General features: G+C 44.1%; 1 protein-coding gene across 6 annotated transcripts in view; it reads left to right on the forward strand.

Moving 5' to 3' along the window:
• The first annotated feature begins 13581 nt into the window (after positions 1-13581).
• Positions 13582-25023, forward strand: part of LOC551623 (nucleolysin TIAR) — a 465359-nt gene continuing 453917 nt past the window's right edge. For all 6 annotated transcript variants that reach the window (XR_003306248.1, XR_003306246.1, XR_003306247.1 and 3 more), the window contains exons 1-2: positions 13582-14180; positions 14523-14832. Coding sequence is in view for 3 of the 6 variants with exons in the window: in XM_026445773.1 (XP_026301558.1) it covers positions 14581-14832 (252 nt within the window). In the remaining 3 variants the exon portion in view is untranslated. The remainder of the gene's footprint in view (positions 14181-14522; positions 14833-25023) is intronic.

A 25023-nucleotide genomic window follows, 5' to 3' on the forward strand; every position in this document is an offset into this window, starting at 1 on the left:
TTTTCCAGATTATATCTCGTTTCGCGAATACAGGAAAAATTCATATCCATCTTCTCCATCTTCTTAATCAAATTTTACGTGGAAAATTAAATTTTCCACGTAATGGGGAAATTTTCAAAATGCAATTCAATTATCGCGTATAAATTTTATACAACGGGGCACATTATGAAAATTTACTCGCACAACTGGATCTCTCGATCCTCGTAATCAAGTTTCGTTATCTTTGTATTTTCGTTAACACAAATTCCCTTCCCTGGGAATATTTTCAAAATGTTGTTGCCGTTGTAAATATTTCAACAACGGTGGACGATGGATTAATTTCACGTTTCGCAATTTAAATCATCGCATCTTTCAATCGCCGACCCCGACGCAGATCTTATCTTACCCTTATATCATAGAGGGAGGAGAACTAGCAAAGGATCGTAATACCTCTCGTACGTTGTCTCTCTGACAAACAGTTGCGGTTGGTGGGATAAATCAGAATGGTTGAAACGTTGAACCAACTACGTTACGGGCGTAAATTATATCGCGACGCGACGGATGTGCCACGTCACGTGCAGCCAACATTGATATTTATCTATCGAGCGTGGAAATTGAAAGTGTTGCTGAAGGAAAGAAAAGGAAAGAAAGAGGGGGAGGGAGGAAAGAAAAAAAAAATAAATGGCAACTCGAAAGTTTGCGAATACACGTCCTCAAACGTTTCGATATAGCTTCGGCTATATTCAAATTTTTCCACGATGCACGAAGTAGAAACGAGAATTGGATTTTAACTTTGCATGGTTCGGTCTTATCTCGGCAGTTTGGCAATTCGACTTTATACGGGGTGATAAAGGAAAAAGAAAGGAAGGAAAGGAAAAAAATCTGTAAAAAAATTTATTAGTAGTCACGAAAGAATATCTATTAATTGATTCCAAATCACTTGGATCGTGAATTATGTATTATTCAAATTAATTATATTTAATATTTCGAACACCAATATAATAAAACACCGATATTCGACGACTATTGTTCTCGTATTGTTAACAATTTTCGTTTATTATTCCATTCTGTGGAAATGGCAAACAAGCGTGTAAATTCAATTTGTTTCCCGAATGGAATTAATTATGACGCGAAATGCTATTAAATAATATAACTTAAATTTTCCATTTCTATCATTCCGTATAATTCAATACTACGTAAAATAACACCAACATTTACAACTTTGCTCCTCCTTTCTCTTCCTTCGCCGATACACGAATTTTCCTCTTAATATCCTCTTCTAAAAATGGAAGCGTACATTATCGTGTACACCAAAGAGCGACAAGGACATCATATGACACAATAAACCATAATAATATAATCCAGAAAAATCACCTGCCCCCATTCGACGAATTTGTCGTCCCTTTCAATAACACGAGTCACCCGCGTGAAATGGAATCGCGGCTTCTAAATCGTGCAGGTGCGGCAAACACAACTGTTTCCACATGCGAGATTTTACGGGATTGGAGGAGCCCCCAAAAAAAGGGGGGAGAGAAAGAAAGAGATGGGGATGCGAGGCAAGGTCGAAGGATATCCGCGATGGAATCCTAAACGATTCGTTTGCCATCCGACTCTCCTTTCCTCCTCCTCCTCCTCTGTCTGTTCCAGAATCCGCGCTAAGCGACGCGTGCCGAGCTGCAATCTACTGCCTTCCTCCTCCTCCTCCTTCCCTTTCCCACGTGGATAGATCCGAAAGCTCGAAGAAGCACGATGATTCCGTTCCGTCTCGGAACGGTCTTCCTAATCTTCTGTGGAATCTCCTTTTCGGGGACCGAGCCCCGCCCTCTCCTCGAATGGCGGACCCCGGCTAAAAGGCGGCACGAATCCGAACCTCGAAACCTTCGCCGCGGAGTTCGCGAATTTCGAGACGAATTTCGAGCTGCGTTGATAACCGGATAACGTTCAAAAAGAAAACGTTCGAAGTGGATGGGTTGAGGGATTGAATCGATCGAGGGATTGTTGTTGCTCGATCGATCGAACGTTTGCGCGCGAATTTTCTTTTGGATTTAAGAAAGAGGAGGAAAAAGAGGGAAGAATCTTTCGAGTAGAATTGAAGGTCGAGAGTCTGTTTTAATCGAGGTGCTTCGTGTTTAATTAATTAAGAGCGAGAGTGGAGGGAGAGTGTCAGACTTGAGATTGAAGGGTGGAAGGATTTTTCGAGATGGTTATTTTTGCACCTTGGGGCATACGAGATATCGAGATATTACAAAGAAGGATTGCCAGATCAAAGAAGTCATTGTCATAGCTTCGTATAGCTTTGAAAAATAAAGAGACGTTTGAGTTATGCCAATAAAACTCGTGACGTCCCTTTGAAATCTCCGGATAATATTACAAAAGCCAAGAGTGAATCTTGGTTCCGTTGGTGGGGGATTAATAAGAGAGAGGAAGAGAGGGAGAGAGAAGAAAAATATAAAAATTCCATCGTAAAAATGAAATATATATACGATCGTTATCGATGGCAACCGTATAATTTCAACATGAATATAGTATACAGGCTATAGTATAGAATCAAGTAGAAATGGTAACAATCGTTAACGTTAATTATCCTACGTTGTTGTTCCATTAAGTTATTAATTTATACTACGTATTTAATTATTGATTATTAAAAGTAATTACATTTGCCCGATACAAATGTAAAATTACCAAGAGAATCCGATAATACACGGAAATAATTCGTAGCAATATTTTAATTCTATCGTAATATAAAATGATTTCCTTCCCTCCTTTTAAATATATACACATCGATACGTTTGAGCGATAAAATCAAATTTCGAAGGAATTAAAATTTTTCCCTCTCCCTCTCTTGTGATTTTCTCAAAAAAAACCTACGAAATATCGAGCGATTCGAAATATTTTAAAATTGCAAGCCCGTAAACGTGTGCAACGCGTAAATGCATTGTTCCCGTTATAAACCGAACGGAATAAAAGGGGTCCTATAAATTTTGCAACGAAACATTTCGCGCAGTGTCGAAAAGTTACCGCGAAACGAAAGAGTGGCTGCGCCGCGCTCTATGGATTATCGATATCCAACCAGTGGAAAATGACCACAATTTCGAATTATTAATTACGTTTCTGTCTCCGGTTTAATGGTAATGAATCCTCCTTTTCCGCGAATTTTCCGTTCGAAAATTACGAAATCCCCCGCCGTTTTTCCGAAAAACCGTTAAACGGTCGGAAAAGATTTTTCGTTCGAAACGCCTCGAAAAACCCGTTTAATTTAAACGATAATAATTTTTCGGAAATTTTCGGATTCGTTGAAAGAAAAAAAAAAAAAAAAAAAAAAAGAAAGAAGAAAATATCTAAAGAGACATTTACCTCAGCTGGGAATTAATCGATGCGGATGAAAAATCGATCGGAGAAGGTTTGATCCGAACGGTTAATTGGTAATTACATTGAAACAAATTATTCAAGTCGTAACATCTTGGCGGGTCCCCGATGGCTAATATCCGGTTAATGGAACGGGCTGCCTTCGTCTCGGCTCGGAGGGAGGGAGGGAGGGAAAGGAAAAAGAGAGGGATGGAAGATGGGTCAGAGCGGTGGGGTGAACGGGATCGAGAGAAGGGAAGGAGTGGCCTAGGAGGAGTGTGAAGTTATTCCGACAGAAGGGCAATTGATAAGAGGGAACGAAATGATTGAGATATAAATTCACGCTCCTCGACAACTTTCCTCCAATTGATATTTCTAATTCATCTTCATCTCCACCCCATTCTCGAAGATTGAACGAATGAATAACAAACGAAACACTCGACTCGGATACACGAAAATCGATCCGATTTTCTTTCCTTCTCCGATTTTTCTTCGATCGCGGAAGAAAAATTTCGAAAAAAAATCGAAAAAAGAATAGAGAGAGAAAGAAATAGACGAATCCACGGATCGCGCGCTCGAACGAAGGATGGGGAGGGGAGAGATGGGAAGGGAGAGAGGGGACGGGGATCGAAACGATTCCATACTTGACTTAATTTTCATTCAGGGCATTCCACGACGGCAGGAATTTCGAGCCATTAAGCACTCGCTATCTTTCGTTCGGGGTTGCCGTGCGTAACGCGAAGGGCGAAGAAGCCTATAACCGCGGACTACGCGGTAGTTAGACTACACGCAGCCACCTCCTTCGTCGCCTCCTCCCCTCCCCTCCCTTTTCCCATTTTAAACGAGACCAGACTCGGAGGCCGCAGACTCTGGTCGGCCAAAACCTCACCACCCTCCCCTCCCTTGTGTCAGAATTATTCCGTATAATTATATTCGTTTCGGAACGACACCCTCGGGGCTCGAAATTGAAATTGAGCTTTCTTGCGATCGTTGGAGGAGGAGAGAGATAGAGAGAGAACTCCTCCTGCGAGGAGGAGTTGCGAGAGCGAACGAGGATGGCGAGAGACGTGCGTAAGTTGCGAGGGAGACAGAGATGGGGCGGAGGAGGAGGGGGGGGTCTGCTCGTCTACGAGCAGACCGGTTTTCCGTAGCCGCGAGCCAAGCTTCCGTTCTTTGCCCTTAGTTCCTGTTTTTCCGCTCGCCCTACCCCCAAATCCGCACGTCTTAATCTTCCCTGGAATTTCGCCGCGCTCCCTCCGGCTATGCAAAGGACCAGGGGGATGATGGCGAACCTGGCTCGTCACTCTTCAGGTTCCTGCTTTAAGGTATCGGGAGGCGAGACGTCTCTGTTATCCATCTCCGCTCCTCCGCTGTCGAACGTTATGATTCTCCTTGGATTTCGACGAAACACGTTGACGACGAGCCGTCGAAATCTAAGCTTCCGTTAATACCGATTTTTTCCTTCCCCAATTTCAGGAATATTCAGGTTTCGATGTTCCACGTACGAGCAATTAACAATTTTCGAGGTGTTATTTTCGAAAATAATTTTGCAAACGATGTAATCGATGACCGGATTGATTCGTTCAGTTTCGTGATGATGATATATATATATATATATATATATATATATATATATATATATCGCGAAAAATAATAGAACTCGTGAATATGTTAAAATCAGTTTGATTAGTGTACAATGAGTATAATATCCTTTACATCGATTGCAAAGGGTAATATATAATGCAATATTGCCTTCGATGCATAATATTCATGAATTCGTCAAGTATTAAATTGTCCATTACGACGATACGTTGAATTAGTTTCGCTAATGACGTAACGTGTCAATTAGAATAGTATATCACAAGTACGTTCCATTGTACAGCCAATTATCGTCGGAACAGAGAAGAATTTATTTAAATTAGGATAAAGAGATCGTTGAAAAAAAAAAAAAGAAAAAGTAAGATAAAAATATTTTTAGAAAGAAAGAAATAAAATTTTAAATCTGTTACTCTGTACGAGCCACGATTGGATTACGTTGAAGAGAAAGGGCGGTCGTTCGATGCTCTTTCTTCCTCCAAATCCATTCCATTGAAATTTTGAACGCGCCAATTTGCCAAGTTTTTCACCCGATCGGGGGGGAGCGGGGCCGTTCGAAACGCAGTTACGCGCTGATCAGGGGAAATTAGCATAGCTAATTTATGTCGGCGTATAAATAACATGTTTATCGTTATAATTTATGCGCGTTGCAACATATCCCGTCGACGTGTACGGCGAACAAATTTGAGAGTGGTAAGTGATCGATGCTGGGATCGTGATTCAAAAAAAGCCCGTTAGCGTTTTTAATCGCCGCATTTTTCCTGTCCCAATAATCACATCCGCGAAAAATCCGCTTTAAACATTAACCAACGCGCGCACTTCCATCGATTTATGATAACTCGGAAAATTATCGGCGAATATCGGGGTCAATGTTTTTCCCGTCACGCGGGATAAAAGTACTCCAAAGTCTGATACGTCGTTTATTAAAGATTTTAAGCAACGTTTCCCCTTTGGTCTTTAAATTTCCGTTAATTTTCCAGGAAGTTGCATACAAGTTGTAAACAAACTAAAAAAAAAAGAAAAAGAAAATAGCTCGATAAATATTCATTAATTTTTCGTTCGTAAATAACGCGAAGAATTTCTTCTTTAATACGCAAGTAAATATTATATATATATTACACGTCTGCGATATAATTATTTTCTCCCATAAAAGGAAATTGAGAAATCAAGTATCGATTTTTCAACAACCAGATATCTTTCGCTTCAATTATCGAATAATAATTTATTCTTAATTAATTTAATTTCTCATCACAATACTAGCTTACAAATTGCTTATATTGTATCGATATTTAAAAGAACATTACTGTTATAATCGAGCATGATTACGACTGATTAGCTTAAAAACTCACCATTTTTAACCTGCTCAATAGCCACAAATTGTTTTACATCGAAGAATTGTTCGATCGCGTCAATCGTTCATTTTAAAATCAATCGCGAATTAATTCTTCTTTTCCATTTCAGTGATACAAACACGATACAAACATACCATAATCGAAAACGTCTTCGACGAAGCCGAAACATTCGATAACGTTAATAATTCACAAACCCGTCCGGGGTGTATCTCGTGGAGGATCTCCGATTAACGGCATTCGACTAAATGGCTCTCGTCGACCGTGACACACGAGCGCGTTCAGAGAAAAATCGTTACTCGCGTAATCGATGCGATATTCGCTCTCCCCCTTCGCGACGACAATTCGCCACGTACGAACGTATATACGCGGCTGCGGCGAGGGGGGAGAGGGTCAGCAAGAGCGAGCCGGAAGGAGGAAGGCGAGGAAAAGCGAGGAGGAGGAGGAGGAGGAGGAAGGACACGTGGACCGAGCCCTCTGTCACGTACGAGTACGAGTGTGGGATAGGTCCGTACGATATGCAGCCATTTGCATACATATAGGGTCATTATAAATATACCGACTCCCTATATCCCTGTCTCTCCATCGTCCGGCCCCATCAGGGGCAGAGGTGCAAGGCAAACTGTCCGATGGCCCCGCTTATCCGTTATTGCGCCGTGCTTTCGCCAGGCGCTCCTCCGCGGCTAAGCGGAGGTTTTCTCGAGGATTAAAAAACCAGTTAAAGATTCCAGATTCACCAGTTCTGTTGTGAGACACTTCAATTGGGATATGGAAGGTTGGTAAGAGATGGATTCCTGAATCGGTTTAATCGTTAAGCGTTGAATATGATATTCGCGCGGAAGAATTCTCGAAGGATGGAGAATTTTCGAAGAAGCGTGTTGCGAAAGGGTGGCAGATGAGGGCGGAGCAAAGAGGAAGGAGGAAAGTGGTAAAGAAAACAGATTTCTTCATACTTGTTTCGAGGGTAGAACAATCCAGCTTGGACTGAAACAACAGAAACTTAGGGCAAGAAAGCAGAATTTTCCCCCTCGGTAGAGGAGAGTGGGTAGAAGGGTATTAACTACTTACTTGCCACCTCTATCTCCTTGCTACCGACCTTCTATTAATTAGAAAGGTAGAATAGCGTAAAAAAGAGAAGAAAGTTTACGATTCTTCGTTACGCACAGGAAATTTAGAAAAAGAAAAATTTCCCTCGAATTTTATATACGAATCTTTTACTTTTAATCGTATTTTCGTATATACGGTAGATTTTGAAAGGATTTTGAAAGGGTGATCGTTGGTTGGCCACGTGTTATTAACCACGTATTCTCTTTTCCTCGCGGGGAGGAGGGAGGATCTCTATCTAAATGGAGGAGCGGTGATGGGTTTGTGCGCTGAGCGTCAACGCTCGCGGGCCAGGGTTAGGGGTAGGCGCGCATTACAAATGCTAATGGGAAGCGCATAGTAGATGTTCCGCATAGAATACATTACCGTCTCGTTCCTCAGTCATTAGCCGTGAAAATACGAAATTTAGCGGGCGCAAAGTGCGGGGTCGGTGGTTGTCGTGGTTGCCGCGCTCTGCAGTTTGCCCTGCGGGGGAAATATCGGGGCGACTCGTCGAAACGTAAAGACGTGGAAGGTTAAATGTCGCGTCGCCTTCACCCCTTTCTGCCCGACGACGTCCTGTGATTTCCTTCCAACGAGTCTCTCCTCGAGATCCTTGGAGGCGAAGAGAGGAGGGAGAGGTTTCCATTTTTTTTTATTTTCTTATCGTTATTATACTCGGTGCACGTTTAAGAACGAGAGAATTGTATCCGAACGGGCTGAGGATAAATTACGAGCGATATATAACCGATGCGGTTAAGGAGATCGATGCAAGATTGTGGAACGTTACGAGGCTCGTTGTGTGTGTATGTGTGCGTAAAATGTGACGTTGCGATCGTAAAGCATTTATAGGTTTAAGAAGAGGAACTCTCGGTTTATAACGCAAGGTGGAAACTATGCAACTTAGAAATTTACGCGAGGCAAATGGATGATATAATAATTCTGTGTCAGAAATTGCGATATCAGCTTTCGTATATATTGCGCGAAACTCTTGATTAAATATTGTAGTAACTTGATTACGGAGCAAGAGATATTACAACGAAATATATTTTTCATTATAATTGGATGGTAAACGCGTCACGTCGGAAAATTCTATCCTCCCGGTTTTCCGTAATAACATGAAAATTTTATTTCCATTTTCCCTCGATCGTTTCCCGCTGTTAATCGCCGGGGGGACGAATAAAATGGAGGAAAAATTCGCGTTTTCATCTAACGTATATCATTATTAACGCGAGCCAATTGGCATAGTCGTGAAAGCGTCGATTTAACAACGGGGCGGGGCATAATTAATAAAGTCGCGGTACTCTCCCTAGCTCGGACGCTCGGATTGAAAATACGAAATGTTGGAATCGTGGCGGGCGCGAGTGTGCGTGCGCCCCGGTCGAATGGGTTGGGCGTCGATGATTACTTGATGGTCGATTGACGAGAATTCATCGAGGATTTAATTACAGGGACGTGCGTGATTTCTTCCACGACAATGACCACGAGCAATTTTTAATTAACACACGTGACAAAGTGGACAAAAATGACGGGTGCCGATCGATGCTTCGCTAACCGCAGGTCTTTGGTTATTCCCGCCTCGTAGTCAACTAACGAAGACGGGAAAGAACAAATTAATTTGCTTCGTCGAAGAGTAAAAGATCCCTCCTCTTTTTTCTTTCCCTCCTCTCCCCCCTTCTCTCTCTCTCTCTTCTTTTTTTTTAATTTTCCGCGCGGAGATTAGAATTTTAAATTTCTATAAAGTTTAGAACTACGTGACCGAAGCGGAAGCCGATTAATTTTTCTGGCGATTTCGTCGAATAAATTTCACGCGCGAGTATTAAATACGATCAAAATAAAAATTGATCATTGCGAAAGGGTAGGATTTAAATAAATAATATGGAAACGCGAATGAGCTTTAAAAATATCTCGATGACGATAAAAAATATTGAACGTAACGCGACGTTCATTCTTTTCCATCCGTTCAAAATATATATATGTATATATATATATATATATATATATATGTGTGTGTGTGTGTGTATATATATATATATATATATATATATATATATATATATATATTGTGTATATTTTACTGCAAATGACATCGTAACGTGTATAAATCCTATTGGTGCATATGTAGGTGACATTTTATAAAACATGGATGAGTCGTGATGTATTACGTAAATATATCGGTAGACTTGGCATGATGGAGGTATTACCAGAAATCCGAATGTAACTCAAAGTTATGCAACCTCGATGCAAATAAAGAGAAATAGGAGGAGCATTTATCGGGGGTGAAATGACACCGTCTCGAATCTCGTAACGCGCCAACTTTTATTCCCAACTTTTTATTCATTCTCTCGAATAAATATTTTCGCACGATCGTTCGTAAAAAAAAAAAAATCTTGGAAACCCTTCGTACAAAAAAAAAGAAAAAAAGAAAAACGTATTCTCGATAATCGCCCGTTTCCCATTCTCTCCCCTCCCTCCCCCCTCCCCGATTAAAGATTTCCCTCCCCGGAACCAAGGAAGAGACAGAGAGAGATTGAAAGAGAGACAGAGAAAAAAATAAAAGCATCGATCAAGCATTCCGCTCCGTTTCCGCGATTGTTAACGCAATTCCAACGAATCGTTATTACGCAAACAATAGGGGCGGCCGATAATTTCCGGGAAATTTGTTTGTAGGCGAAAATCGCGAAACGGCGAGACGAAGAGCGGGGAAGGCGGGGAAGGCGGGGAAGGAAGGGAGAAAGGAAGGAAGGAAGGAAGGAAGGAGGAGAAAGAGGAAGGGAAGAAAAATGATAATTAAAAAGCGCGCGCGGTGCGGGTGAGACAATAGCGGAGAGAGAAGTAGCGGGAACAACCGTTTCCAAGGCCCGAGCCGGGGCGCTTTGCGCGCCCTCGGCCTCCCGAACGTCCGATCTACCCTCTCTTCGGCCGCCGCTCGGGGGGGGACGAAGGAACGAGCGAACCAGGGGCTCCCTCCACCCACCAACCCCCGACTCGCCCCTCCACCCGGACCGGCCACCCCTCCAGAGTTACCGCCGCCGCCGCTGCCGCCGCCGTCGTCGCCACCACCGCGATACATTGCGATACACGGTTCTTGTCTCCACGCTACCTACCTACGTGCAGGTCACAGCGCTCCACCGAATCCATAGCCACGCACTAGGCCACTAGGCAGCATCCTCCTCTCTCTTTCTCTCTCTCTCTCCCTCTCTCTCCTCTATCTTCTCTCTCTCTCTCTCTCTCAATCTCTCTCAACCCTCCCTCTCCCCGTGCGTCGCTCCGCTTCTTTCTTCTCTCCCCCTCCCCCTCTCCCCCTCCGGCCCCCCTTCTCCCTTCGTGCACGCTTCCGGCGTCGCCACTTCGCTCCTCGTGTCGTCTACGCCGCCGACCAATACAACCGCGTATCGTAAACACAACAACAACTCCGGGACGCGGAGCACGCACGCGTAAGCGAAGCAGCGGCAACAACGGGATCCAGCAGATACCAAACGATACTCCGGATCGTGTTTTTTAACCAACAGCGTCGCCGTCGTGATCTCGATCCGAAATCGCATCCGGGATCGAAAGTGACGGGTGTCCGACGAGTGGCGCGAGTGTTCCCCTTTTTTTCTTTTTGTGCTTTCGTTCCTCTCACCCTCTCCCCACTCGCAACAAGATTGTGAACCGGTGTGCGACTCAGTGTACGCGGCCTCGGGGCGAAGGATATATCGAAGGGGGAAATAAACACGTGCGAGAGTGATCGTCGTCGAGATTTTTGACCGGCCGTCGGTCGAAAAAGGGAAAGCACGGAGCCTTCGAAGACGCCAAGTGTTCCCTGAGCTCGGTATTTATATATTATTGGATCGTCGGACGCGTAGTTTCATCTTCGACGGAGGAAATTCGAAGTTGGAACGTAAGACGGGGGCGGATCAATCGTGTCGCGTTACGGCGCGTAAAAGCAAAGGGGCGTGGATTTGTCGAAATCCGGATGAATTTTCCCGGTGTCGTTTCTCGAACGTCGACGCGGTGAGAGTTTCGGTGAGTGGAAATTCGGAAGAAGCAACGGCGGAAATAATTCCCCTCCGATCTTTCGCGCGATCTGTCACTGTGCGATTCCACGCTCGTCCACTGGATACCAACTAAAACTAATTAATAATACTCCTCGATAAACCACGAGTCGAGGCAACGAAACACTCGTGAAATAAAGAAAGAGAGAGAATGAAAACTCGCGTGAATTGAAAAGTGGTGGAAGTGAAGAGGAGGTTTTCCTTTCGAGAAAACGAGAATCCCTCGAAGAGAGATATCGACGCCGAAAGGGGAAAGACACGCGACGCGATGCGGCAAACCTCGAGAGGAAAGTAGTTAAAGCGAAGGTAGTGCGAGCCACGTGAAACTGGCTCGGTATTTTGCCGGGCCGTGCCGCTTGTACAGCCTCGAAACCCCCTGGTTTCCCGCGCACAGCACGAGCGGAGCACACACAACCACCCCGACCAACCAACCAACGAGTCTACCCACCGCCACCAGCCCCTACACACAACAACCCAACGAAGCATCCCCCACTCTGAATCGCACAACAGCCTGAGCGGAAGTGGTAGTCAGTCGGCGAGCGACCTTCCAACATTACGGGTTAGGTTCCCTCTTTTTCCACCCGCCGTGTCTTCGTCCTCCGTTCACGCAGAGATACCGCGAGGACCCGTTTTCCACGATTTCGACCAACGAAGGAAGGGAAGGAAGGGAAGAGTGGCGATATAGAATATAACGCGATAACGACGAGCGACACCACCTCCGACGTAGACGCAGCCGGGCCGCACGTCGAAGGCTGGCTGCGACGATGACGACGATACTGCGTAACGTGCATCGTCGCTTCTCCACGTAAACAGAGGGAGAGGGAGAAGAGGAAGAAAGTGTCACGAACGGAAGTGGAGGTGACGACAGGAGGTGGGATACGAATAGAAAGGAATATGCCCGTATAGCAATTTTTAATATCATCGATAAACTCGTCCGCCCACTATCGCCTCTTCTTCGTCGCGAGGTGTGCATTCGTCGCGGTCGTGGTGTGCCTCGTCGCGTCATTTCGTGAGAACAAGCCGAGTTCCGTGATACACACAACACGTTTCCCCGTTGCGTGGTCCGTTCGTTCGCGTGACCGTAATATTTGGTGAAAATTAGGAAGAGGAGGAAGAAGAAGAAAAAAGGAAGAGAGAAGAGGAGGAGGAGGAGGAGGAGGAGGAGGAGGAGGATAATAAACAGTGTTCCTATTCCGTTCGAATCCGGATGAATCGTCGTGCGCATCGATAGTGCAAGTGTTGAACGCGCGCCACCGCTTTCTACCTTTGCGAAAAAAAGAAGAAGGAAAAGAGGGAAAAGTTTCGATTGGAAAAGTGGTGCGCGCAGGTTTTTTTTCCGGGAAACATCGTTAATAGCCGAGTGCGAACACCGGTTTTTCGACGCGAATTTTACACGGCCAAGCGGGTTAACGGGTGAGAGAAGAAACAAGAGAGCGATCAATTGTATACTTGTTGAACCGGGAAAGCCGGGGATTCGCGTCTTTAATATTTGATACCGCAGCCTCACACCGCGAGACTCATTCCACCGCTTTAACTCTTCAAGTTTCTAGCTGGCTGTACAACAACTTCTCTCTCCCTCGGATCGAGAAACTTGTCGCCGAGGGAACAACGTTCGTTCCCGTTCGTCCGTATTTGTGTACCGGGAATCGGGGGGGGGATCGACGTGCGAACCTGCTCAAGTCGACCACGTGGTTATGAGTGTGCATCGACCACGCCGACAGTTTTCGATACGTATCGGGAAACGTTTGGCAACCGCGTACGTCTCTCGTTTCACGTTTTGAAGGGAAGGAAAAGGAAAAGGAAGAAAAGAAACCAGTTCGACCAGTGTAGTAGTTGTAAACCCTGTGCAAAGACTGATTATAAGTGTGATTCGTTAATTATATACACCCTGTTCACCCTAACTTTGTGTAGTTAAAAGAAGAAAAAAAAAAGTAAATAAATAAAAGGAAAAGAAATTGCGCGAAAGTTGGAAAATATTCCGCGCAACGACGACGGATTTATTCGTTAAACGAGTAATACATCCGAGAGTCGAAATTATCTCTAGCCGAGAATTCTAGAAACGTCTCTCGTCCGGATCTTTTTTAACAGGTAAAACCACCGACGAGGACGTACGAGGTTTGGTGGAAGGGAGATTAAAGTCGAAGTGAAGCGGAGGCGAGACGAGTGTCTTCTGGATTCCGAGGAGCGAATAATCGAAGCGGGAAGCGCGACGAGGATCGAGGATATTGATCAAAAGAAAGAAGGGAAAGGGAAAGGCGCGTGAAAAGTTGGCGGTTAACCTGGGAAAGGTGGAAAGTAGCAAGATCCCGCCCGCAAGAGATCGCGAATTGAAAGAGGGCCAGGTGGAGGTGGTCCAGTCCGGCGGGTCAACGATCGGCGTAGCCAGGCCGTATCAGAGCCCTGAGCAAGGAGGGTGGGCGCAGTGGTGCAGTGGTTGCAGAAGGGCCAGCGAGGTTGGGGTGGCCTCGACTACAGGCGCCTTGGCACCGAGTGCACCGGGCCCCGGGGCTGCGGTGGTGGGCTGCTTGGTTGGGGTGTACCCGTGTTCTCCCTCCTCCACGGGGCCCAGGGGCCCCATAACTCATCACCTCCAGGCTATCCCGAGTCAGCAACAGCCGATCGGTTGCCGTGCCTGTTGCTGCGCGCATAGCAATCACCAGCCAGCTTCGGTCCAGCTTACCAGTCAGCGGGGCGGCCTATCGCTGAGGGTAGCGAGGGTGGCGTCCACCACCTCCGTCCGAGCCGCCCCCTACGCCCACCCCCAGCACCAGGGGCTGGGGCAGGAGTGCAGGTAATGATAAATTCCTAAACATACATTATAGCTTCACGTCGACACAGTATAATAGTACTACTCTACTACTACCACTACTACTACTACTACTCCTATTTACTACAACTACCACTACCATTACTACTACTTCTACTACTACCGCTACAACCGCTTCTACTCTGCTCGTCGTCGTCGTCGGCAGTGTCGAGACAAAAAAAAAAAAAAAAAAAGTACAATACAATAAGAGTATACGTAGTAGCACGTCGAAGTAAAATAAATAAATAAATAAATAAATAAAAAAATAAAAAAAAACACGGTCGATGGATTAAAAGAGTTATCCAAAACCAAAAACGCACAAAAAAGGTGTAGGGAGGAGACGGGGGCATTGGGTGGAGGTGGTGCGCACATCCTCGGCAGCCCGATGCTGTTCGTCCCGTTCACGGTGCCCACCTTCCCCGCCACGCATCATCAGACGACCCATCCTGCGCATCAGACGCATCATCAACAGCTGCAGGCCACTACCCAGAACCCAGTGCAGCAGCCTCAACAACTCACGCAGCTCAATCAGCTGAGCCACCTGAATCACCAAGGCATTGTACCGGCCACGACCAATCAACCGACCATACACAGCACCAGCTGTTCGCCGCAGCAACAAGCAACCACACCGAACAAGGTAAAACAAAAAAAAAAAGTGAAAAAAAAAAAAAACGAAAAGCAACGTTTTACATCACTTTTTGATGATCTTCTCCCCCACCACCCCTGTTGTTCGAATGCACGATTCGATTCGTCCCAATGACGCGGAAAAAGCGTTAAAAGAACCGTGCTTTTCGGCTTATCTTGCGGGAACCATACCCGCCAACGCTATTCGGATTTGTAGGTCAGTTCATTATTCGAGCAAGAGAATACGGTTACAGCACGCGTACACCGATATTTATTTCGATAGTTTTCTATACGATAACTATACGAACTTTTGATATTTCTTTTTCTTTTTTTTTTTTTTTACGCTGAATTAGCCATCTCAATTTTCTAGCATTGACGACTGTCGTGCTATAACATTCGATAGGAAGAGACACGGGGGATTAACTAACTATGGGAGGCAAGAAGGGTAGAAGACGAAAAAAGTTTCGACCAATTGTATAGTACATAAATCTCGAAAAACGCTTTGAACCGTATTCTATATCCGGGAAAGATCACACTTCTCTCCGTCAATGGCAATGTAATGTAATCACGTTGGACCGACAGTTAATTACGGTTCATGAATTGAATATTCGATTTCGCGTTCGTTCAGGATTATTTATTATTAGCAACAGTTTTTAATTACGAAGCGCGAAAAAAGGAAAAAAAGGGGAGGGGAAAAAAAACCTCTCCTCTTTCGTCGAAGCGAGAAACGTTCGATGGATTTTCGTTCGATCGGAGAACGCGGAGGAATATCGGGCGCAACAATCCTCCAATCCATCATCGCTGATCGTGACAGTTAAAAAATAATGCGCGTGTCTCAATAGTCAGGGCAGAGCCGTTTATCATCGAGTTACCAGAATTCCAGCTCGCTGGTTTACATATCAGTGATTCAATTCAGTGCTATCCAGTTAAATGTAAAATCGGAACTGACCAACTATAAATAAAATAACAATTCACCGCTCATGCGATCCACTCCCTACGCGGTATCGTTACATTAGCTGACCTTGTCCGGCCGCGTTTATTTATTGAAGACCGGCTTATTATCCCGCTCCACCGTGAATTTATTAACGAAACAACACGTGTTAGCGCGCAAATTACGCTCTTACGGGAGCATTACGACCCCTATGTTTTGCCAAATTATTATTATTATTATTATTATTATCATCGTCATCATACGCGCGCAAATGGGATACGAATTTATTTATTACGCGCCAATCTCTCTTATTTTTTCCCACCCCGATACATAAAATATATAATCAAAAAAAGTATATTAAACTTGTTAACATTATCCAAAGTCCTGTTGTTGCTTATTCATACACGTTCTTAATTATTTTTCATCGACTCGACAAGTAGACAAAATCCCTCTCGACGATAATCGTTCGAAGAGCCAGATTCGATATTCATTTCAAATATAACAACAATAATAATAATAAATTAATTTGAACGAAAATTGCATTGACAATTATTATCACCGCATAAGCCAAGCCAAGTATATAATCTTGTATATTATTTCCTTATTCTACGAGAAGGCGACGATAACTAAACCCCCCATCGAACTCATCCCCTACACACACACACACACGCGCGTACACAGGAATCCCAATAACGGCGCGTCCGTTCAATCGTTACCATAATCTCGTGGCATGACGCTGAAGGGACGTAACAACTCTTAATTGATATCTATCTATCTATCTATCCATCTATCGATATCCCTTATAAACGACGCCTCTTCGATATCGCCTCCCCTCATCTCTGCCCCTTCGCCCCTTCGTATCGCTTCTTCCTTCATTCTTCTCGCCCGCGTTTCCTCGCAGCAACGCGCTTTTATTATCCTGGCCGTGGTTCAAGTCAATTTTCTTTAGCGAGCCATAACTCGCGAGCGGAGTCGGTCTCTCGGCATCTCGTCGTCGAGACACGCGGAGAGGAAGAGGGAGAGAGAGAGAGGTAGCCACCGAGAAGTTCCTTTAATTCTTAAAGTCTGGCAATCCGCGGGTGGCGTTTCCTCCCTCCCTTCCTCTCTCTCTCTCTCTCTCTCGTGTCGCTCTCCTTGGAGAACTGCAGAAGCCGCGCGGCTATCTTCTTCACCCAAAACGATATCTCTGCGTTGGCGCCGGTTCGTCGATGAGAAGAAAAGACATATTGTATCCTCGTGCGAGTTATCAATTACCGGGCGAACAATCATCTTCCCATTTCTTTTCGCCCTCGACGAGCTCGTTGAATTTCGCACCTCCTCCAATTTTTTTTTCGAAATGAGCGTCTCCTTTCTTTTTTTTTTTTTTGCCGTTATTAATCAATGATTCCGGTAATAAAAATTCGGATCGAATGTTTATCTGGGAGAGGAGAAGGTATTCGTGTGTGATATACGATATACGTAGGGCTTAGACCACGTCTACGTGCAGGCAATATTAATATAAATTGTACTTGAATTTCGCACCTCCTCCGATTTTTTTTTCGACTCGAAACGAGCTTCTCCTTTTTTTTTTTTTGTCATTATTAATCAATGATTCCGGTAATAAAAATTCGGATCGAATGTTTATCTGGAGAGAGGAGAAGGTATTCGTGTGTGATATACGATATACGTAGGGCTTAGACCACGTCTACGTGCAGGCAATATTAATATAAATTGTACTTCATGTATACCCAGGTGTACACTTTACGTACATATTGTACTGTATATCGTGGTGTTCACAATGTATATATATATATACATATATATATAAATACACATATATATATAAATATATATACATAACAGTTACGTATGCGCGAGTAAGGTAACCGAATAGCCATTTCGACCTACGAGTACGTCAACATAAAGTACAGGGTATGTAATTATTATTAGGTTAGTGTACCTTTAATCTTGTGGATAATTGCACGCGTGCGGTCGTATCGTTTTTCCTCTCCTCTGTATCGCTATTAAAAAAGAAGGGAGAGTACGAAGTTATTAATTTCAGATATTTTTTAATATCTCACTCGTTTGATCACGATACACGATCTTCGCCAATATATACATACACACACACGCGCGTTATTTAACCGAGAAATCGAAAACGAAACCCGTTTCCCCGATTACCCGGGGGATAATTAATGGAAATACGAGTAAACGTTGGAGATAAGGTGGAGTTTTCATCCAATAAAGGGTTAAAAGTTTGTAGATGAGTGCTCGCGGAAGAATGAAGAAACGATAAAGAAGGGAGGGAGAGAGGGGCACTCTTCTTCTTGTTCTTGGAGGGGAGAGAGGGAATAGGAGAATTTCTAAAGCAAGGGAAATGGGTGGGCGGAGAGGGAGGCGGTGGAGGATCGTGTAAGAAGGAGTAGGAAGACTTTGAGAAGTTGTTCTCCGTAACTTTATTAATTAAAGGCCGTTAGTCCTTGTTGCTCGATACATCTTATACACCTAACACGGTCGTGGTTCCCCCCATATACAAAGAAGAATAACCGTCTCGCCGTCCTTCATCTCTCTCATCGCTATCACTCCCGCGTCTTCTTCGATGTTCCTTACCCTCCATCGTATCGATCATCGTCAATGTCCACACCACAGTGGAAGCTTCCGCACCGTGGAGATCGTGGCTCGCGTTATTCCAGCATCCTCGCTTATTGCGTTTAGCGCGATCACTTTCGCTAACTCCCCGTCCTGGCTTCCGTTCGATTATCTTAAACGAGTTATCATCCCCCGAGTAATTTTATCGAAATACGTGTTTTCTGATCTTCTCTTCCGAGATTCTCGTCGGCACAATGCTTCGAACAATGTTACATTATAACCGGATGAAATTCGTTTTCATAATGTGTAATCAAATTATGTAACATGTTTCCATGAGCGTTAAAATTTTAAATCTTCTTTTTTAAACGTTTACGGATTAAACGGGATACGCGTGTACAGGCAGAGAATTAATCGATAATCGATCGGTCGTATTTTAATAGTTGAGAGATAGTCTATTAAATTTATTCAATTTTACATCTCGAAATTTTTATGTATTTAAATCGTTATTATGATCGATAAGTTTTTTGTTTCTTCTGTAAATTAAACTTGAAGTTAAGTAATTACTTCATGTTAGAAATTCGCACGATTCGTCGATGATTTTTTACATGTTCCATATGGTTTCTATATCGCGATAAAAGTCGAATTCTCGAAGAAATTCTCTATTTTTTTTTTTTTTACTGTACGAGCACGATCAAATCCTCGCCATCTAGTGGATTCTTTAATCTAGCTATTTAAGCAAATTTTATATTATGTTATTTTATTATAATAATATTCTTGATTTTAGTTGACAATTTTTTTATTCCTTTCAATCTTTGAGCGATCGGTATGTAATACATGTTCTTATAGAGTTTTTTCATTATATAATTTTCAGTTTCTTTTTATCGTTTTTTATCGTTATTTTGTTAAGTTAACTTAGTTTAGACTCATATCTGGGCCATATCGGATAATTTATATAGGGTAAGATTATCGAGGACATCCCGTAGCGAATACCCATAACTTCCTTTCTTAATAAGCACTTTTCCCTTAACATTTGTTTCTTTAAAATATCATTTCCAATTTTCCAAAGATCCAGTTTATTGCACGTTTGTCAAATTCGAGGCGCTTTCCAAGTTAATTGCCAAATATTTTACGGTTACCTTCAAATCACAAATATTCGTATATTTATATATACTTTTTATATATCGATTATCATTTTCTTTTTTATTCCATATTCAAGCAATTATTTATTAATTTCTTTTAGTCACATTTTTACATTTGTATAAACTCAGAACCGAGAAAAAATCAATTTTGTCCAGTTAACATCTATCATTCGAACCATTATGGTGGACACTTGTGAATCTCACGGATAAAAGTGTTGCCTTCGACATGTTGCGAACACGCATAATCGATCTTATTTATTGCGAAAGAGATTATAAAAATCGACCGTCTCTAAATTATTCTTAAAGAATCTAAAAAACGCGCGATGAATCTCAGAAGCTTGAAAGGATCGCTCTAAACGATCGGGTGTTAAGAATTTTCGGATGGAAGAAATGTTGAAAAAATTCATCGCCGTTTCGTATTACAAGAAAAGGCATTAGCGAACGAAAAGCTTTCCACCCTCCCTCCGATAATTCCTCCAACGCGTACCGTGGGAGGAATTATCGCGGTTCACCGGCATTCCTTTCCTCCCCGGCCGTCTATTAACAGCGCGAAAAACAGTAGGCGAAAAAGTAATTATGGGGCGAGCCATAGGAGGAAGGGTACGGTATGGGGGTATGCGCGACAAAGGACGAGCGGTTAGCGCTGGCCATAATTAGGAAATTGCTTCTCGCATGGTAAAAATGTATCGCGTGGCGAAGAAAGCGCAGAAGGAACTCATTACGAGAGCGATGCTCGGCGGCGGCGGTGGTGGTGGGAAGAAGGGGACGAGTTTGGCAGGGATGGGAGGGGGAGGGGTGGTTGCGTAGCCGTTTTCAAGGGAAAGCGAGAGCGGAGGTTGCTCATGGTGGAAAGGAGGCGAGGCGCGCGAGGAGAAGATCAAAGCACTGGAGATGATTTCATTACGACACGCCACTCGTCTACTACGTTGAAATATCAAAAGAGTGGCGGCCTCATACAAGTACGGGAGTCGGCGCGGAGAGGCGCGCGGCACGGCCACACGGCTCGCCGTGTGCAAGTTTTCTGCACAATGCTTTTCTTGTCAGCCCCCTAAAGAGAAAGGAGAAGCGGTTGGATGTCGGTTGGAAGGAGCAGGACAGCAGGAGAGAAGGGAAAAGGTTGGCGTGCAACCCTCGCCGTCCCGATTCCGCCGCAGCTATCGCCCTCCGCTTCTTCTTTCCCTTCTTCTTTCGCCCCGTAGGGAAGAATATTATTAGCTCAACCCGCTGCCTATTGTCGAAATAAGTTGGTGATATCGGATCAAGATGCACTGGATTTAGTTTCGTGCCTTCGTGGAATTCTGTTTTCGCGAAAACGATCGTTCAATTTCTTTCTTTCCTCTTTCTTCTTCTTTTTTTCTTCTTCTTTTTTTTCTCGCGAGATGATGCGACTTGCGCGGTCGAGAAAGTTTCGGGGAACGTTTTCGACGAAAACTTTTGTCAAATTTTTCCCTTTCGTCTTTCGCGGAATCCATTCTCGCTCTCGTTCTGAATTTCGAACGATATAAAAATTGGGGGGAGGGATGGAGAGGGGGAAACGATTTCTTTTTTCCTTTCTTTTTCGTATATCGCGCTCTAATTATGAATAATCAACGCTGTAATTACAGGGAGGTTTAATAACACATTTTGCTTTTAGTATTTCCGCTTTAATGCCGCTACGTTTCAAGCTTCTTTTCTTAACGATGCTACAGCTTCTTATTTAGACCATCCAAGTTAAGTAATTTCATTCGCGATAATAGCGTTAAGTGCAATCTCAATTATTCATTCGCTTCTACGAGATAAAAAAAAAAATAGAAGAAACGATATTTACGACAACAATATTCCAAGGATCGAATTATAAGAATCGTCCATACTTATAAATTATTTATGTCGCTTGCGCGAACTTGCGCAATTTTTTCCTTTCACAGCGATTCGAAATTTTCGCCGTATCGTTACGACGTCCAATATCCGATGAGCAGCGTGTTGAAGAAATCTATGATTATGGAAAAATTGCCGCAATGAAAATGACGCGACACGATCGACGCGTGTTCGACATTTTGACAAAGGGAGGATTCAATTATCGGGGCGAAACAAACGGGATTATAAGAAGGCGGGAATCGAACCTGGAATATTCGAGGCACGTTGGGAGGGGAGGGGAGGGAAAAATATACATCCTACTAATTCCAGACTTGCACGAGGCGCACTACGAATCGCGAAAGGATTCCGAGGCAAACGTTGGAAAGTTGTTAGCTAACTGGAAATACGATACTCCCGGCCCATTGCCGAGAAGTGTATTATCGCCTGCCACGAACTCTACATATTACTCAACTTTCCAAGTTGCGGCGTAGCGGTTCCATACTGATAGCGGTTTAGAAAATAATCAGCTGGTCTCGCGTCTCTCTCTTCCTCTCCCCCTCCCCCTCCCTCCGTATATACATATATATACAACTCCTCTCGAACGAGAGTGCTACGCGCGCCGCCGCGTGACTAATCGTCTCTCCTTGGTGGAGCTCGTTAAACCCTTTGATCGACGAGCAAATTTTTCACCCCTTTACCCTTTTAATATCCCTTCTATCCCGCTGCTTCCGCCGCTGCCCCGTCCGTTGCCTCGTGGCCGTTTATCGTCCGCATCGGGCTATCGTCCTCCTCTCTCTCTCTCTCTCTCTCTCTCTCTCTCTCTCTCTCTCTCTCTGTATATACGTTGACCAGCGCGCGGAGAATTACGCGTCGAAAGGGGAAGCCCGCAAGGGACACGGTGCAATTCCGCGTCATGATTTCGAACGGTGGGACACGGACGGACGGACGGACGGACGGATAGAAGGCAGAGAGAGAAAGAGAGGGAGAGAGAGAGAGAGAGAGAGAAAGAGATCGATCTCGAACGAACGGTTTGGTCTTGGAGGGAGAGGGGAGAAGGAAGGGAAGGGGGACGATTGTTCGTTGCGCGTACGAGAGCAGAGGAGAGGAGGGGGGGGTGGGATAAAGGTCGGTAATTAAAATGAAATTCGTAGAAAAAAAGAAGGTTGGCTGGCCTGGTCCAGCCGGTAATGGATACAACGCGCGGCGGGGGGGCGTCATAAAATTTTTACAAATGAGCGTAGCGAAGCGGTGGCTTTACGCCGTTGGGAGGAGGTGTACGCGGGGAAGGGGTGGGAATGAAAAAAGTAGACGGCAAAAGCGAGAAGGGAAAAAAAAGAAAAAGAAAGGAAAAAGAGGAGACGCGCAGGTACACCACCCCGCGGTGGCGTTGTTAGTGTCCCCGCTCTCTCCATCCTCCGTCATCTCCTCATCCTCCTCTCCCCTCCGCCGGTGGGTGCACTTGTGTACCGCGGATACAAACAAACAAGAGCGGGTCATACAGGCGAAGTAACAAATGCCGGACATTTACATTTAGCAGCGAGGGTGGCCCTCTCTCTTCCTTCTCTCTCCCTTTTTTTCCTTCTCTCTTTCTCCTTGACGTTATTTTCCCGCGTTCCACTCCCTCCTTCTTTCTTTTCTCGCTTCTCGTCTCTCTCTCTCTTCTCTCCGTTTTTCGACCTATCGCGTTTCTATTTTCCCATCTCTCCGTCTCTCTCACCCGCTTGTTCTCTTTCTCTGCGATTCTCGCGCGGGTTGCTCACGGTTTGGTAACGAGAGAGCGCGTACGTGTGTTTACGTACGTGTATGCGCGCGTGTATGCAGGTTGCATTATGTACGGTGGCTCGGTACAGTCCATGGTTAACACAGGAACGCCGGCAGGCCTTCCCGCCACTTGCAAATTTTCCGCTTTTAAATGTTAATTTCAGCGTAATCGATGGTACTCGCTGGGCCGGGTTCACCAGCGTGTTCACCCTCTGCCCTTTTCCGTCCATCGAGCTTCACCACGTCCTAGAACGTATCGGTCCAACGCGGTCTCCCTCGTTAAACGGTCGAATCGATCGAACTGAAAAATTCGTCGGATCCATCCTCCCTTCGGGCGCCAATTCGAAGAAGGAACCTTCCTTTCTTTCTCTCTTTTTGCCAAGAAACGAATCGGATAGATTCGTCGTGTTTTCGATGGATAGCTTTCCGTATAAAATTTCCACGTAAAATTTTGTTACGTTGAAATTCATCGGGGAGTATAAGCAAGGATAATGGATTTTATTATTATTAAATAATATCGTTGTATATTCGAAATTTCGTACGTGCCCTATATAAATTGATACTCTTTAACGCGATATCACAAAAGTTTATTTAATCATCGGCCATTTCCGTTCCATTCTCGCGTGTAAGTTTGATCGGGCGAATAATACGTTTCGAGTCGGGTGATAAAATTTTCGTATGAAAATTTGCACGCGCATCGCGAGCGCGCGCGTTCAACGTGGTCGAGGAATAATTAGCGGCGGGGTGGGGGGAGGTGGGTAATCTTGTTGTCGTTACACATTCAGAAACCGCGGAACGAGACGCGGGGCGTGCACGTTTCCCAATACCTACTTGCGTGTAATTGTTAATCGAATCAACATTATAAGTGGAAACGTGACAGAAAATTGATACGCACGCGACGTATGCAAGTTGGCAGGTATGCAAAACAGAATCTGGCTAATACTGACAACCGACAACCTCCGCTCATCCATCGAATTACAGATGTGCTTCGCCGGCTGGTAACTACGAGTGTCCAATTACTTCCTGTTAACCGTCCGATTGTCGTCCATCGGCCATCCAGTTATACTTCTACCTCGAAATAAGCCGTTCCGCGGGGCCAGTCACCGACGCCGACATTCTGCTTAATATAATTACAAAGTATCGATCCTGCACGAGACAAGGGAGGACCAAGGATCGCTAAACGTTTTTCGCTAATGCCATTAACCACAACCCACACGCCAAACACGCGTCCTATCTGTTACTCTTCGATCGCTCTTCCACCCCCCCCTTTCTTCTCTCCCTGTGGACAGCTTTAAATTCTTTACTTGTTGGACGTGTTTCGAATCGTTTGAATACCTGCAAGAATAAAGGGAAATGTTATCCATTTTGTTCGTTTTAAATCCAAATTAGACACGTTTACTTTTATTCTATTACTCAACCTAGAAACATGAGTTCTTCGACTATATTTCTTCCCTTTATAATGGTTGAAATTTGTGTCCTTACATGTTGGACATCTTTTGAATCGTTTGAATACCTGCAAAAAATCAAGAAGAGAGGGAAATGTTAATTTTAAAATCCAAATTAGGCACTTTTCTTCTATTATTCAACGTAGAAACATGAGTTCTTCAATTATTTTTCTTCCCTTTATAATGGTTGAAATTTGTGTCCTTACATTGGACATCTTTCGAATTGTTTGAATACCTGCAAGAAATCAAGAAGAAAGGGAAGTGTTAAGTGTTTTTAAAATTTAAATTAGGTATATTTACTTTTCTTCTATTCCTCTCTCTCTCTCTATCTTCTCAACCTAGAAACATGAGTTCTTCGACTATTTTTCTTCCCCTCATAATCGTTGAAATTCGTGTTCTTACTTGTTGGGCATCTTTCGAATCGTTTGAATATCTGCAAGAAGAGAGGGAAGTATTAATTTTAAAATCTAAATTAGATACGTTTACTTTTCTTCTATTACTCAACCTAGAAGCATCAGTTCTTCGAT

Source organism: Apis mellifera, linkage group LG1 (genome assembly GCF_003254395.2).
Source record: "Apis mellifera strain DH4 linkage group LG1, Amel_HAv3.1, whole genome shotgun sequence".
NCBI lineage: Eukaryota > Metazoa > Arthropoda > Insecta > Hymenoptera > Apidae > Apis > Apis mellifera.